Genomic DNA, 14501 nt, shown 5'->3' with positions numbered 1-14501 from the left:
GGTGGAGGACCATAGGCCAGGCCAGGGGTGCCTGCGGCTTCCTGACAGCCACATGGCTGTTAAGGCATCTCTGTGACCGAATTCCTCCTGAAGGGATGAGCAGCAAGGGGTTTGGGGTCTACATATGCGTATTTGAATGGCAAGTCTATCACTTGCCAGTGATGTGACTTTCAGGCAAGTTATAGAACCTAAGTGTCAGTAGTTCTCATCTGCAGATGGGTATGACACTCCTGCTTTACCAGGTAGCTATGAGGATTCAATGGGGGACTACACACGGAAAGCTCAGCAAAGGACATGACCATCGGCCCCAGTCCGGCCTCCCATGGCTGGTTCCAAATCAACCATAAGGCGTAGTAGTAGTAGAGAGAGAAGCACAACGAGACTGGGTTTTGATTCTTTTCTGTTCTCACATTTCTCCTTTTTCCACGCAGCTTTCTACTGAGGGAACCCAAAGCAAGAAGCAAGACATGCTTGCGAAAGAAAGGGGAGCAGGTGGCCAGATCGAGGGGCCAGGGAGGCAGCAGAGCCAAGGGCACACACCACATCTCTTTATCTGGGGAAGAGATTATCTTTAGCAACTTCTCAAATTATGCAGTTTGATTTTTTTTTCCTCTCTGACCTGTGTAGCATCAAACCTTCAATTTCAAATAAGATTTTTCAAACCTTATGCAAACAATTTTCTTCTCTGACATGAGCTGCTCGAGATGTCACCTGCCATTTGCCAGTGGAACTTGTAGTAAAAAGACAGATGATTCTACCTTCTCTTCAACTCCACTACACATCTAGGACCCCCAGGAAGACAGACAGTGTGAGGACGGATGGACTGGCGGGTGGCAGCTCACCTTGCTCCTAAGAAACCAGCAGGAGACTACGATGGTGAGTCAGATGTGGGGAGGCTGCTCAGGTTTGAGTAAACTTTATCTAAAATCCCACGACCAAATGTATCAGACACTCAAACAATGTCCGATGACTTCAGGCCACATAAATGGCCAGTTCTACTAGCCATTCAGGCCACACAGAGAAGACGAGGAGACTCCTCCAACGATGGCCTCAGCCTTCATTCCATGTCCCACTATCTTAGTTTATACTGTATCTGGATCCTGCCTGGGGTCTTAGATCCAATCTTGCTTGTAATTCTCAAAAGGTGAAAAAGGCAAGCTGCCACCTGCTAGGAGATAAAAGAAGGTGGAAGGAGTTCTTGGGGCCAGGAGGATTCCTGCACCTTCCCTCCTGCAGAGCGCAATGCCTGCCTCGAAACCTGGAGTCCTTGCCTGGAAAGACGCACTTTCAAATGCAGGGCCACAGCCCATGGCGATATTTTACATGGTGCCTGTTTCTGTCCGGAAGTGCAAGCAGAGAAGCACCTCTTTAGCCTCCTGGGAACATTGGGAGTAACTTCAGCATCTATTTGTTTTGTTTTTGCAGCATGAGGGGAGAGCCAATAATATTGGCTCCAGATCAGTAAAGGGGCAAAAACCCCTGAGGGAGGGCAGTGGGCCCAGGCCTAGGAGTGGGCTTGCTGGGGAGAAAGGGGGTTTTGCAGCTGGCAGCCACCCTCCTGGGAAAGATACCCCAGTCCTCACCCAAAAGAGAGACATCACCCACTGCAGGAAATGGCTTGCCACAGGGAAACCAACTCAGCTAGCTGAGGTCTCTCGCTCACTCTCTCTGTAGCTCTCCCAAGCCTCTCAAGCATTTCTATTCATACCCACCTGCTTCTTGGCACTCTTTTATCACAGGCACCCTCATATCCATCAGAAAGAGGAGAAAGAAACAGAACCTCCTAGAGAAGCTGCTGCCATCTGAAAGGTCTGCTCCTCCCTTCCTTGACCCCTGCCACATGCTCAGCTGCCCCAGCCTCACTGCCGGGGGCAGAAAAGGGCCCAGGCGCCCAGAGCACACCTCCCTCCCTGGGCTGCTGGCTGGCAGCGCACTCCTGGGCTTTGTAAGCGCTGCTGCTGCCACCATCAGGCAGATGTAAGAACTGCAGGGTTCACCTGGTTTCACATCCCAAAACATTCCTGCAGCTCCTCCCTGATGGGGTCTCAAGAAAAGAAATAGGCCCTCCCCCCCAGTCTCCCTTCACACAGGTGCAGTGTCCTATGTAAGAAAAAGGCTTCAGAATCCAGCACCCTAATGAAATGGCATTCCTTGTGAGTGTGGGGTAGACCCAGCATACCGAAACGAGGTGTGGAAAAGTACAGGTTCTAGGATGTGGAGAACAAAGCCACTGGGACATTAACAGACAGTTGCTCTTTCTTTGTAAGGAGGGCAGTGAGGCAAGGAAGGGTGGCAGTTGCTTCTTGTGCAGCATCTGGGATGGGTCTCCAGGAGAGAGCTCCACAGTTCTGTCTCCTAAATGCCTGCATGATGAACCAGCCAGACTCCAGTGTCACTCTGAAGTTGTCATAGCTCCCAGCACTGCCAAGGGTGACAGGTGGACTGTCATGCTGCACCAGAGCCGAGTCACCTGTGGCATTTGCAAGTGACTGACGGAAATGGGAACTGACATTGCATTGAAGAACAGAAGGACGCGATTGTTTCTGAAACTGAGGAGTGGGTGGCTTGCCAGAGGATGTTTCTCTTGGCAGTGTCCCTGACAACCCAATGGTCATTCAAGGCCTCACTCAAGAGTGAGGCTTTGGAATGGACATGGAAAGGCTTCTAGATTGCCAGAGAAACCTCCCAATGGCAATGTGGGCAGGTGTCGGTGTCCGGCAACTTCCTACAGGGCAAGAACACACTTTAAACAGTTGGGTTCTTTCCTCTGCACATGGTAGTATCGTCAAAAGTGCTGCCTTCTTCTCCTTCTTTCATTATTTCTCAACATTTCAATATGTATTCATAGCCTCCTGTGTGCCAGATAGTGTGCGAGGCACCAAGGGACACAAAAGAAATGGATATTTTAATCAACCAGTTAAGAGAGAAAAAGTCCCTGCCTTTGCTTTTTTTTTTTTTTTTTTTTTCCGGAATGGCCACAAAAGAAGCTGCCGAAGCAACATCTCCTTGTTGTTATTCAGCCCCAAAGGCTGGCCTGTCACTTCCCTGGGCAGGAGTGGCCTGGAAACCTTGTACCCTCCAGGTAAAGCTTAAACCAGAAAGATGAAAGAACCAATTCAGAAAGAGTCTGGAATTAAGGAGGGAGAGAGAGAGCTACAGTGTGGGGCCACTACTCGAAGGTCAGCTCCCCACTTTTCATACACACCCTTAAAACGCTCTTCTATGCCTAGACACTGAGGATTCCCACCAGTTACAAGAACACGACTCAGTTTATGCCACAGCTTAGAATCTGCTCATGCATTTTTCAGAGTTGATGATTTGGAGCAGCTGGATCTATCAGCATCTTGAGGAGCTGGAGGCACACGAAAAGGTGAACTAGACTGGCATGACTTTGGTCAGGCAATATAACCTTTCTGAAGGTACAGCAGTGATGCTAGCCGCCTCTCCTTGCCACCACGGTGATGAAATATAGTAGTGTTTGTGAAAGGTACTCTGCAAGTTGTGAAGCTTTATAGATAGTGCTAATTATCATCGTGCTAAGAACATATTATTGCCACTACTATCACCAACGACAAGTCAAAAAATTTGCCTGGCACCTACAAGAAAACGTGCTGGAGAAAGAGATCTATAACATATCATCTACCTTCTAGGAATTTATTATCCCAAATAAATAGCTTGTTGTTAATATGAAATATTTAGGAAATCTTGGAATTGGAGAGAGTTTGGATGTCTTCTCATCTACTCTCCAATCCATTCTTAGGAAATGACTCTTCCATTCTTGATGGGCCTAATTCCACTCTTAGTTTTCTAGCAGTGGGAGACTGTTCAATGGGCCAGCCTTAGAAACTAGGGTCAGATTTTGACAGTCTTGGAAATGTCACTGTCTTATTTCTTGCAGAATGATGGAGGCTCTTGCTTCACTACTGAGCTTGTCCTGCTGGTCCCCACCATTTCTTAATGGGGAAATTAGAACATGATGAAGTGTGGGACACGTGGGTAGGTCTGATGACATCCTTTAGTCTAGAATGAAAGGTTACTTGGTACTGGAGTTTTGTAAACATGTCTAACACCTGAGTAGAACCACTTAGCTTGAAACCTTGTTGTTCCCAAAGCCAGTGTGGCTTAGCTTCCTCTTGAGAACAGGAAAGAAATCATCGGCAAAATGTCCCTAGGCATCTCTTGCTTATCTCATCCTTATCCTTGTCTCTCTTTTTGGTTTACCATTCAGGTTCACTGTTAGGCTGCCTTCATCTCTGGCTAGCCTTCCAGGGGCCCTAGAAACTGGCCAATCCCATTGTTCAGTGACTCCATCAGACTATCAGTCCAGTGTGGACTCAGCCACGCCTGCTTCTGTGTGTTGCATGTTCCTTTCCACATTTTTTAGCCGACACATCACTCTTAAGTACACATCTACCTACCACCCTTCTCTGTCTTCCCTGTGGAATACAGACTGACAGTTAAAATCAGTTCCTCCATAGTTACTGTATTGTTCACTTTTCCATCCTTTATATGAGAGCTATAAAGAAAGATGAGCTGGAAAAAGAGAGTATATTTTCATTCAAGTCTGCATGTGAAACACAGGGAATACCAAGAAGAATAAATAACATGTTGATTCTTCTTTTTTTGTCAGTTCATGGAACTCATAGTATAGGGAGGACTACAGACCCATAAGCTACTAATAATAAACTTAATTCTGATAATCTGTCCTCAAAACTTTTAGCACGGTATTTACAACCATTTACTAGCTGACCTTTTCCAAGCTTCCTCTCCTACTCTCTTCAACACACTAACATTCCAGCTACCCACAGGACCCATGGCTCTGAACATGTCACATTGTGCCCTGCCTTCTTGCCTTCGCACGCATTCTAAGGTACAGCCTGAAACAGTCTTTTCGTTGGGAGAACTCACAGACATCCTCTAAATTCAAGTCACTTCCTCTGTGCAGTCTTTGCTGATACCCTTGGCCATTCCAACTGCTCTCTGAACTCCCTTATCACTGTGAATCTAAGCGTACACTCCCTGAACAGACTGAGATGTCCCCTGGGGCAGAAATATGGCCTTAGTCATCTATTCATTAAAAGCCCCTAGCATACTGCCTATCACATAGTAGGCCCACAGTGAATGCTAGATAGGTGGCCAAGGGCTGAGCTTTGGTGTCATAAAATGCTATTAGATCACAAAGGAAGGAGTAATAAATGTGGCCCTTTGAGACACCAGATCTATAAAGTACCTGGGGAGAAAGGGTGAAAATGATGTCTTGTTTTCATGGCAGCAACCCTCAGTGTCAGATTTCAAATTCCTGTCTTCTAGGTCTAAGTTAGAAAGAAAGTAAACTTGCAACAACTATCCAATGAATGTAGGCCAAGTAGGCAAACCATCTGGATAATACAGCCTGATCTTGGTATGTCCTTTTAAAACTGCCCTTGCAGTGTTGGTGTCGATTATCCAAAAAAAAAAAAACCCTGCACAAGAACAAAAAAAAACTGGCAACTCCGACTGAAATCCTTCACTTTTCCTATGAGGACGCCAATGCCAGGTAGAAGGTCAGAATGAAAGATCACCTCCCACGTGAAGAAAATGACTGAGCTGAGATCTGTTCTAAGTTCTGGATATCACTACACTTTAGCGATAAGTGGTGTGTGTGTGTGTGTGTGTGTGTGTAGAGTGGGGTCATGAATAGGAGGAGGCTTGGAACGGACATGGAAAGCCTTCTAGATTGCCAGAGAAACCTCCCAATGGCATATGGGCAGGTGTCTGTGTTTGGCTACTTCCTTGCCTTTCCCCCACCTCTTCTTTGCCTTTATTTCCAGGAAGGAAATGGATGAGTGTCCACCTCCCATTCTCCATGCTCCAGCCAGGGCTGCCACAGAATAACTTTGCAAGCAGAAGGATTCACACATGCTGGCCACTATTTCTATGGCTTTAACTTGTAACCAATGTACCCAGGGAAAGCTGACATTTATTTAATCCTCATAGTGGTGTTGACTGTATACTCACGGAAACACTGTATGCTTATGGAAGACATTTGTTTCCAAGCAGCTTATGCTAATTGCAGTGATATAATGGAAACACTTATCTAATATTGACATTTACTGACTTCTGGAAGTATACAGCCAGAATATTCATTTTACTATTGAGAGAAGGGGAAAAGGAATATCTCTAGCTCCTTCAGTGGGTTAGAAACAGAAAGTTAATGAAAGTTACTGTTAAATGTGGTGGTGGTGGTTCTTACTCTACAGTAATAATGTGGCTTCTGAGAACATGCGGAAGGTCAAGCTCTGGCAAACAGCAGGACATAGCATTATTTTCATGGATGTGGGAGAAATATTCCAATGATTTGTAAGGTACCTATCTTCTTATTTGACATGTACATCTAACTGGGTGAAATCTGGCTTTCCCCTGGGGAAAAGAAAATGGAGCAGTACTGTGCCTCAATGCAGTAGACTCTCTGCATCACCCTCTAAATAGAGTTAAAAATCCCATTCTACTTGGAATTCCATGCAAAGCTATTCCAATAGGGCACAAGACACTAGCTGGCTTTGAGCCTCACTCCCTTATGGATCTCCCTTGGGGATCGCATGGGCTATGAAACCTGAGGGAACAGATACCCTCAGAGCCGCTGCTCCAGTTGGCTCCTGCTCTATGAATGCCGGGGTGTCCACTGGTCTTGAGGGAAGGTTGGGCCCAATCACTCTGCTGCAAGAATCACCATTAAAGTCAGAGCTGCTGTCCGAGTGTGGATTCCAGCACGCTCACAATCTTTCTGATCCTCTGCACTGCTAAACTAGAGGGTTCCTGCTTCCGGGCACAGGAGGAAGGAATTCAGTGCCTCACTGTTTCTAGGTTGACCCTGATTAAAATGCCTGCACTGGGTTTTCATCCAAAAGTCATCTCAACATCTTACAAGGATAAGGATTGTAGCTGAAAAATGATGCTTGTAACCATATTACTCCCTCTCCACCCCCCATTTACACTGACACCCTAAAATGAATGCTCTTGGCCCTCCTCCCCACTCCTCCATCACCGGCAATTTTCTTTTCCTTGTTCATGTTTCCAAAACAGTTTATCTTTTTATCTCCTTGGAAGAAAAGTACTCTGCAAATCAAAGGTATCATTAGTATTGTTATTATTTTGCTATTGAAATCTCTTGAATTCATTCTGGATTATTCTTGTGCTTTTTTGGGTCTGCAATATATAATGCCTCCTAAATCACCCCCACTGGGCTGAACAAAAAAGAAAAATTGCATCTTCAGGCCTAATCCCCTGCTCCGCCCTGTCTCCTGCTGGCCCTGGCTCCTACCAACACAAGCACTCCAGGCAGAACAGCTCCTTGGTCCTGTGCCTAGCTCACACTGCCATGTTCCCAGTGAGATCCTCCTTTGTAACCCAGGATGGAGGCCCCGGGGTGTCCTTTAAGTGCAGTGTGAAGGTGTTAACCCAACTCCATGCCTCTCTCCCCCTGGGGAGTTTCTCTTCCTCTGCAACTGGTCTAGCTGGCAACTGAGAACTCCCTGCTGGGCAGCAGACACGGTGACCACCCCCCTTCCCAAAAGACACGTCCCAGTTCCCTTCACCCAGAAAATTAGTGAAAGAAGTGGTCCCACACCCTTGGCAGCTGCGCATTGACCTTCCAGCACAAAAGAAGCGATTCTCCTCTAGACAAGACGTCATACCACTTGAGGGGCTGGAAGAGGGGGGAGGAAGCATCATACTTATTACTTGCCTCTTCTTTTGTTACATATGACATTTCTGGGTAAGGATCAATGTTTCCAAAGTTGCTGCTCACTCCCAATTTCCTTTCCCAACGCCTCTCAGCCTGTACCCTCTAGGATGCCCTTTGTTCTTTTGGCCGCCTCTGAGGGGCTCCTGTAATCTTCTGATGCCCTTCCCCACTCCCCAAGGGAGCTTCTGCAAGTTATGGCCTCTTGCTTTGTTCCTCCCTTTCTTTGCTTCCCTCCACTCACACTCTAGTTTAGCCTCCTGTCTTCTTGATGCTCTTCCATTCCCTGGGAGATTTATGTCACCATGAACCTCTACCTCTGGGGTAGATATCTGACAGCCCTCTTTGGTGATTCCTGCCAACGAGTCAGGAGAGCACGTTGCTTCGATTCTTCCCAGTAGGTGGATGACATCCCAGATGAATCCTCAACTCAGGATATCGTAGACAGGTAAATGCAAGTTCTCACTTTCATCCCAACACGCTCAGAGCAGCGTGTTGGGATGAAACTTTCAGACCCACGAAATTACTAGGCAGGACAGGACACTCTGGAAATGCTAAAGCAAAATACCAGAAAGCGGGGAAGAGAACACCTTTCCTAGAGCGTCCGAAGTAAAAGGCACCAATTGTGCCGCTCACATTCCCTAGACTGTCTCAGAACTCCAGATCCGGTGGGCAGCAGGGAGTCGCCAGTCCTGCAAGAACATTATTTCTCTAAAGCTACTTAGGATGTGGGTGTGCAGGCTGGATAGGATGGGTCTTGAAGATGAAGGAGGGCACGAAAGGAAATCGTGGGCAAATTGAAATGGTAAAGGGAAAAAATAAAGCAAGTTCTAAGTTTATGGATGACAAGAGAATCGATTCCTTTTCACCCCAGGGCAGAACATGCCTCTTCTCTGCAGGAGGCAAATTGTGCTGTGACATTATCCCTCTCTGTACAAAGCATGCAGTCCTGACAGCTCAGGGAGGAGGCAACCCCAGCAAGGGGAAGCCCACAAGTAGCCCATCGACAGCTCTCCATCTCCTTGCAGGGAGCCAGGCCCAGGCAGGTTGGCAGGGAGAAAAGGGAGGCATGCGATTTGACATTTCCACAGTCACCTTCAGAAAGATAAATAAGTACTTAATCTCAATCTACATGAAGAGCCCAAACTTTAAAAGAATAGGGGCACAGCATATTACTGAAGTTAATTATACCTTAATTTCATTCTCTAAAAGGTTAAGAAAACAAGTAAAGGTGAATAAATATTTGAAAAATTAGGAGGGAAAAGATGATTGGAAAGGACTTTAAGAGTTTACCTAAATGTTTTGTTATTAAAGTCTTCAGAGCGCTGTTTGGAGCACTCACTCCCTCTGTATGAGAACTAAGAGGAGCAGGAGCAGGAAGCTTGAGAATTGCGTTTCCAGAAACTGCAAGATGACACGCAGGTTCCCACTGTGAGGGGTGTCGGGCGGCAGATGGATGTATCGCCAGAGTGCCAGATATGGCCCTAAATAGAACCCTGGACATTTGTTTTCTCCGAGTAGAGGGCCATCCCTGAGTCTCTGCACATTTCCTTGGAAAGCATCCCAGGAGGAAGAGCCTTCGGGAGGTAGGGGTCAGACTGTGGCTCTGTGGGGAATGGGAGGTGCAACTTCAGTCAGGGGCATGGGGGGATGCAACCTCGGCCAGGGGGATGACAGCCAGAGCCATGCAGAGCCTGTGGGCTAGTCCTCTCATGACTCACAGAAAGTGATTATGCTATTCAATAATTTGATAAGTATAGGGCATCAGGTAGGGGTTGGGCATAGTGTGTGAATTAAGCATGTATGTGTAAAGGGTCAAATAGATTCCTCAGGGGAATTCACAATACTTAACACAATATCCGCATTAAAATAAATGTCCACAGTTCAAGTCAAAAGAGAATCTATCACAATGAAGTCCATAAAATGTCAATTCACTTGACCCTTACTTCCTGTAGTCAGATGCTGTTCAAGGTACCTACAGAGCCCAGTGATGTAGGGTATTCTGACTGGCTGCATCCACTTTGGTCTCATCTTTCCTTAGACCTGTTTTGGAGTCCCATGGATGATGTGTCTACCATTTGATAGGTTGGCAGCGCTGGTCAAACTCAGAGCACTCAGGAAAATCAAGGAACTAAGAATTGCATGATGGTGTGGTTTCTTCCTAGTGCACTCAGGGCTAAGGAGAGATGAAACAGGGCATTTAACCTCCATAGAAAAATACTTAAATATTCAAATGAGGCAGATAAGAAATAGCGCTGATGATTCAGACAGCCATAGAGGCACTTAGGCACCTATAGACTTCTTATTCCAAGCTAAAGAAGAAGTGTGTGGATTTGCCGCAAAAGAACACAAAACGCTGATTGAGATGTTTACTGGTTCCATGACCTGTGTGTAGGGAGAACGCTTGGATCCTTCTTTCAGGAAGCCCACATGCAAACTTTTTAGAGGTGCAGGAGAATAAGAGCATATGTGAGTGTGTATATGTGTGTGTGTGTGTGTGTGTGTAGTTGTGTGTCCATAGCAAGCATGCACACATCCAAGAAAGAAGATAATCTCACAAATGGCAATATAACCAAACTGTTTCTATAACGGTGTTCTGAGATAGTTCTTATTCATTCAGCCTGAAAACTCTGGGGAAGGCAATTTATCTTCCTGCTGCTGTAGGGAGCCCTGGTGAGGTGCACACAACTCATGAATACATGAGTGCGAGTGTGTGTATGTGTGAACATTATAATTATATACAGGGTATAACATAATCACATCGGGGGGGGGGAGCACTGCTCGGGTTTAATCAGGATGACCATAAGCAAAGTTTGATAAGGGGAAATGTGGAGGAACCACGGTACGGTGGAAGAGGTAAGGAAGGCGGTTGGGATTTTGCTTACATTGGATTCTCCCTGACTGACAGGCGAAGAAAGGGAGACATGCTGTTTGCTTGCAAAGCCAGCCACCCATGGTGGTGCTCTGCTTTCCTGAAAACTTTTACCCTTCATTTAATCAACAGATGGACATGCTCTGTTGTTGATTTTTCTGAGATTCCTGTCCCTCTCAGAGTTGTGCTGGCTGGCACAAATGCTGCCTCAGATGGCAGAGGCAGCACTGGCATTCAGATTGAGTGGGAAGGAACTGATTTATTTATCCCCTTCGAACTCAATTCCACAGGTGACTCTTGATGCCTTTGGCTAAGCAGGAACCCATAATCCCTCCCCGAATTCTCTGTCTCTCCCTCAGCCACTCTCAGCCCCACACAGCCCGGTGGCAGGGAGCCCAGAGGTGGCAAAGTTCTTTTCTGAAGGTCCACCAGCTCCCCTGCCCCTGCCAGGCCGCAGAAAAGAAACAATCAGCGCCAGGGGCGAAATTCTATTTTATACTCTGAATCTAGTGCTGTGAAGGGCTTGGAATTCAGTCTTATTCAGAGAACTCGATTAAATTCAATGAAACTCTTTACAAGCTTTTCCCAAGCACTGCAAATTACCCCCACAGTACATTCGGTAATTGCAGCCCCTTTTGCAACTGTGCGACGCACACACTCGCTTTTAAACACACTCATGCAAGTCAGACCTCAGCGGAGCCGAAAATCCACCTAAACAAAGCTCTCCTTCCCTGCTCGCTCCCTCTCCAGCCGGGGTCTGAAGGAAAGGAGGTGCCCAGAAGTTCGGGGCGGCACGAATCTTGCCTCATTAACATACCGGGGGCAAAAAGGACTCATTTGCATTGAAGAGTTTGAGCTGGATGTTGACAAGTGAGAGGAGAAAGTCACCCCCCACCCCACGTCCCTTCCTTTCGAAGGAAATAAACAGTACCATTTTGTTGCGTTTTCAGAGGCAAAGGAGCAATGTCAGTGCATCTCGACCGGGCAAGAGAGGCGCATCCATCAGCTGAGTTTCCGAAGCCTCCCACCTCCCTCGCTCTGCCTCCCGCGCCCTGACGGCCCCGCCACTTTCCCTGCAACTCCAGGAGAATGGGTCCTACCTTGACTGAAGAGGAAGAAGCAGACGAGGAGCAGGTGGAGCTGGAAAGGTTTCATTCCTCGGCGCGGCGAGGGCGAGCCGGCGGGCAACTTGGGCTCGCGGTGAGTTTCTCCTCCTCGGCTCTCCCGGCTCAGCCTGAGCCGCGGTCCTCGCCGGGTCGCCCACCAGCCGTCCGTCGGTCCCCGGGGCCTCGGGCTCTTGCGTCTGCGGTCTCTGCAGCCAGCCAACACAAGTGGCCTGTCTCTAGCCGCCTCGGGAAGCCGGGGTCGTCAGCAGCGTCCCCTCTCGGAGCAGATCCATCTCCGCTCCCGGCCTCCCGGGCGCACAGCTTCCTCCCGGCTCCTCCCACCGCCAGCGAGCGAGCGAGCGAGGGACCAGTGACAGAAGGGCTCCTTTCACTGGAGCTGGGGAGGGGAGAGGGAGGGTCATAATTAAAGAGGAAACACTTGGAAAAGGAGATCTATGCAAAACAGAGGGGGGAGGCCTCATTCTTTATTTCTGGTTTTTTTTTTTTTCCTCCTAAATAGGGGAATTCAGCTTTGCCACCATTAATGGCCAAAAGGCACCTTGGATAGCAAGTGGAGCTGTGACTTTTTTTGTCCACACGATGTAATGTTGTTTAACGGGAGTGAAGTTAAAGATGATTATATGCATGTGCACGCATTGAAACGCGCACGCCTCCCTCTTGTTCAAGGGACTGGAAACTGGGCTGAAAGGGAGAAGGGAAGAGGCAAGGGAGGATGCATCTTTCCCCAGAAAGGACCTGGCCAGTGTGTGCAGCAGGAGTCTCAGAGTTGGGGAAGAGACAAGCAAGCTTTGCATTTTTGAGACTTTCCTAGGAGGGGTAGGTAGGTAATAAAACCTGAACGGCTGGACCTCAGTGTGCTTTGTGATACTCCTAGAAAACAAAATGAAGGAACTAGAGGGAAACTACATAGGTTTTTGACACATGCTCATTTATTATTATTATTCTGGTTTGTGCATTTCCTACCAAGGATAGGGGAGCAGCCTGTCTTTTGCATTTGCAGCCTCTCTCTCAAGTGCTCCACCACTCTCTGTCTTTTCTCCAAGAGGTGCTGAGAATCCTATACAGAAGGAGAGGCCAAGGTCATATGCAACTGCTTCCTAAGAACCTTCAGGTCTTTTACCTGTCATGAAACCTACGATGGAATCAAACTCTATTTCTTCCAGGATGTCAAAGTGAATTTATCTAGGTATGTTTACTTGATAGACATTTAGATATGCCTGGTATAAGCAGAGGAAATAAAATTCTAGGCACAGACCACGGCTTCAGGAACTCATGATTTAGTGTGAAAGTAGAGTATACACATAAGATGCAAACTATAAGGACAGTTACAAAACAACGTATAAAATATGCAGCATTATACAAAAGGGGTGGTAATGAGTAAAGGGAGGAAACTGAAAGATGCTCTCTCGATTTGTGCCATTCAATTATAAAATCAACCATTACTTTTCTTCAGTCACTGGACCTTGGGGAGGTCTTTTGGGAAACCCTTAGCCTTTCTTCCATTAGTATTTTGGCAGCTCTGCTGACTGCAAGGCACATTATAACTCCATGTTTCCATGTGGATGTATCCGTTGGCATTTAGGAACAAGAGAGCTGTGGGGGCACCTGGCAAAGGGTGTGCTGGTAGGAGCTGACATCTGGTGGTTCACATCAAAGGCCTACAAATTAGTAGGTGTCTGCTGTGTTGACTTTTCTATTCTTAATGTAATAGTTTATTTAACTGCATCCCTTAGAGGCTGTTAAACATATCAAATGGAAATCTGTAAGCAAGCTTTGGGGGGGGTGGGGTGGGGCGGAGGCGGGACACCAAGCAACAGAAACTAAGAGGATCCAAAAGAAGCACCTCATCAACTGAATTAGCTAAGGAGGTTCAGAAGCAGTGTCGGCAGCGTTAGTCCATCAACTCGTTATAACAGACAATACAACAAAACAGAAGTGGCAAATCAGAAACACATGCAAAAGATGAATAATTCTAAACAACATACGCCAAATCACATTAAGAGTGAAAAAATGGTATGTATAGTGCTGTAACTTTAGTAGCTGCTTCCATTAAACCTAGGAGGGTAGGGAGAAATTTAAGATCTGGGTAGGATTTCTAAGGCCAAGGCTTGTGAATTTAGAATGGAGATTGTGCCATATAAAGCAACATTTTATCTTTTAACATTTTAGCATTTATCTTTTAAGCTGTTGTTTAATTTTGGTTGCTAATTCCTAAGTGTCCTGGGGCCCAGATTTGCTTAATTCGGCCCAGAGGGAAATACTACAAAACCAGAGTTATGAGGCCAGTGAACGTACACCAAATACACGAAAATCAGGTCCACGTGCAGCGTGTGCGCACCCCACATACTCTTGGACAGGAGAGGGTTGGTGTGAGTCCGAGGTTGGAAAGACCTTGTCTCGATCTCCTGCTGGTCTCAGAGATTGGCTTCATGACCCCCCGCCGTCTGGGCCTGTTTCCTTCCCCACCCTTTCCGCCCCTCCCTGCAGCCTCTGGTTTCTGTCGGGAAGGTAAAAGCCTGGATTAAGTGATGAGCTGCCTGCCTCTAAAACGACCGGAAAAACCACGGCAATCTTCGGCAGCCACCACGTGGGGCAGCGAGAACGACAGCGGTACCTGCAGGACCCGCAGCCGGCCGGGCCCTGGCGCCAGCCCCGACGGCGGCCCCGCCACCTCCGCCGGGCTTGTCCTGGTCCTCACCTCCTCCGGGGGCTCGATTAACCTCCAGGCGCTGCAAGGTGCCTGCACGCAGTTCCCGGCGAGGAGGGAGGAGAGAGGCGCAAG

General features: G+C 47.4%; 1 protein-coding gene across 2 annotated transcripts in view; it reads right to left on the bottom strand.

The window, feature by feature from the left end:
• Nucleotides 1–12097, bottom strand: part of KIRREL3 (kirre like nephrin family adhesion molecule 3) — a 525648-nt gene extending 513551 nt beyond the window's left edge. For both annotated transcript variants that reach the window (XM_039872733.1, XM_039872734.1), the window contains exon 1: nt 11693–12097. In XM_039872733.1, coding sequence (XP_039728667.1) covers nt 11693–11747 — 55 coding nt within the window. In that variant the 5' untranslated portion in view covers nt 11748–12097. The remainder of the gene's footprint in view (nt 1–11692) is intronic.
• Nucleotides 12098–14501: the final 2404 nt, after the last annotated feature.

This window comes from Pteropus medius, unplaced genomic scaffold, assembly GCF_902729225.1.
Source record: "Pteropus medius unplaced genomic scaffold, Ma_sr-lr_union100, whole genome shotgun sequence".
Lineage (NCBI taxonomy): Eukaryota > Metazoa > Chordata > Mammalia > Chiroptera > Pteropodidae > Pteropus > Pteropus medius.
The sequence above is the reverse complement of the archived record's forward strand: the minus strand, read 5'-3'. Positions and strand labels throughout refer to the sequence as shown.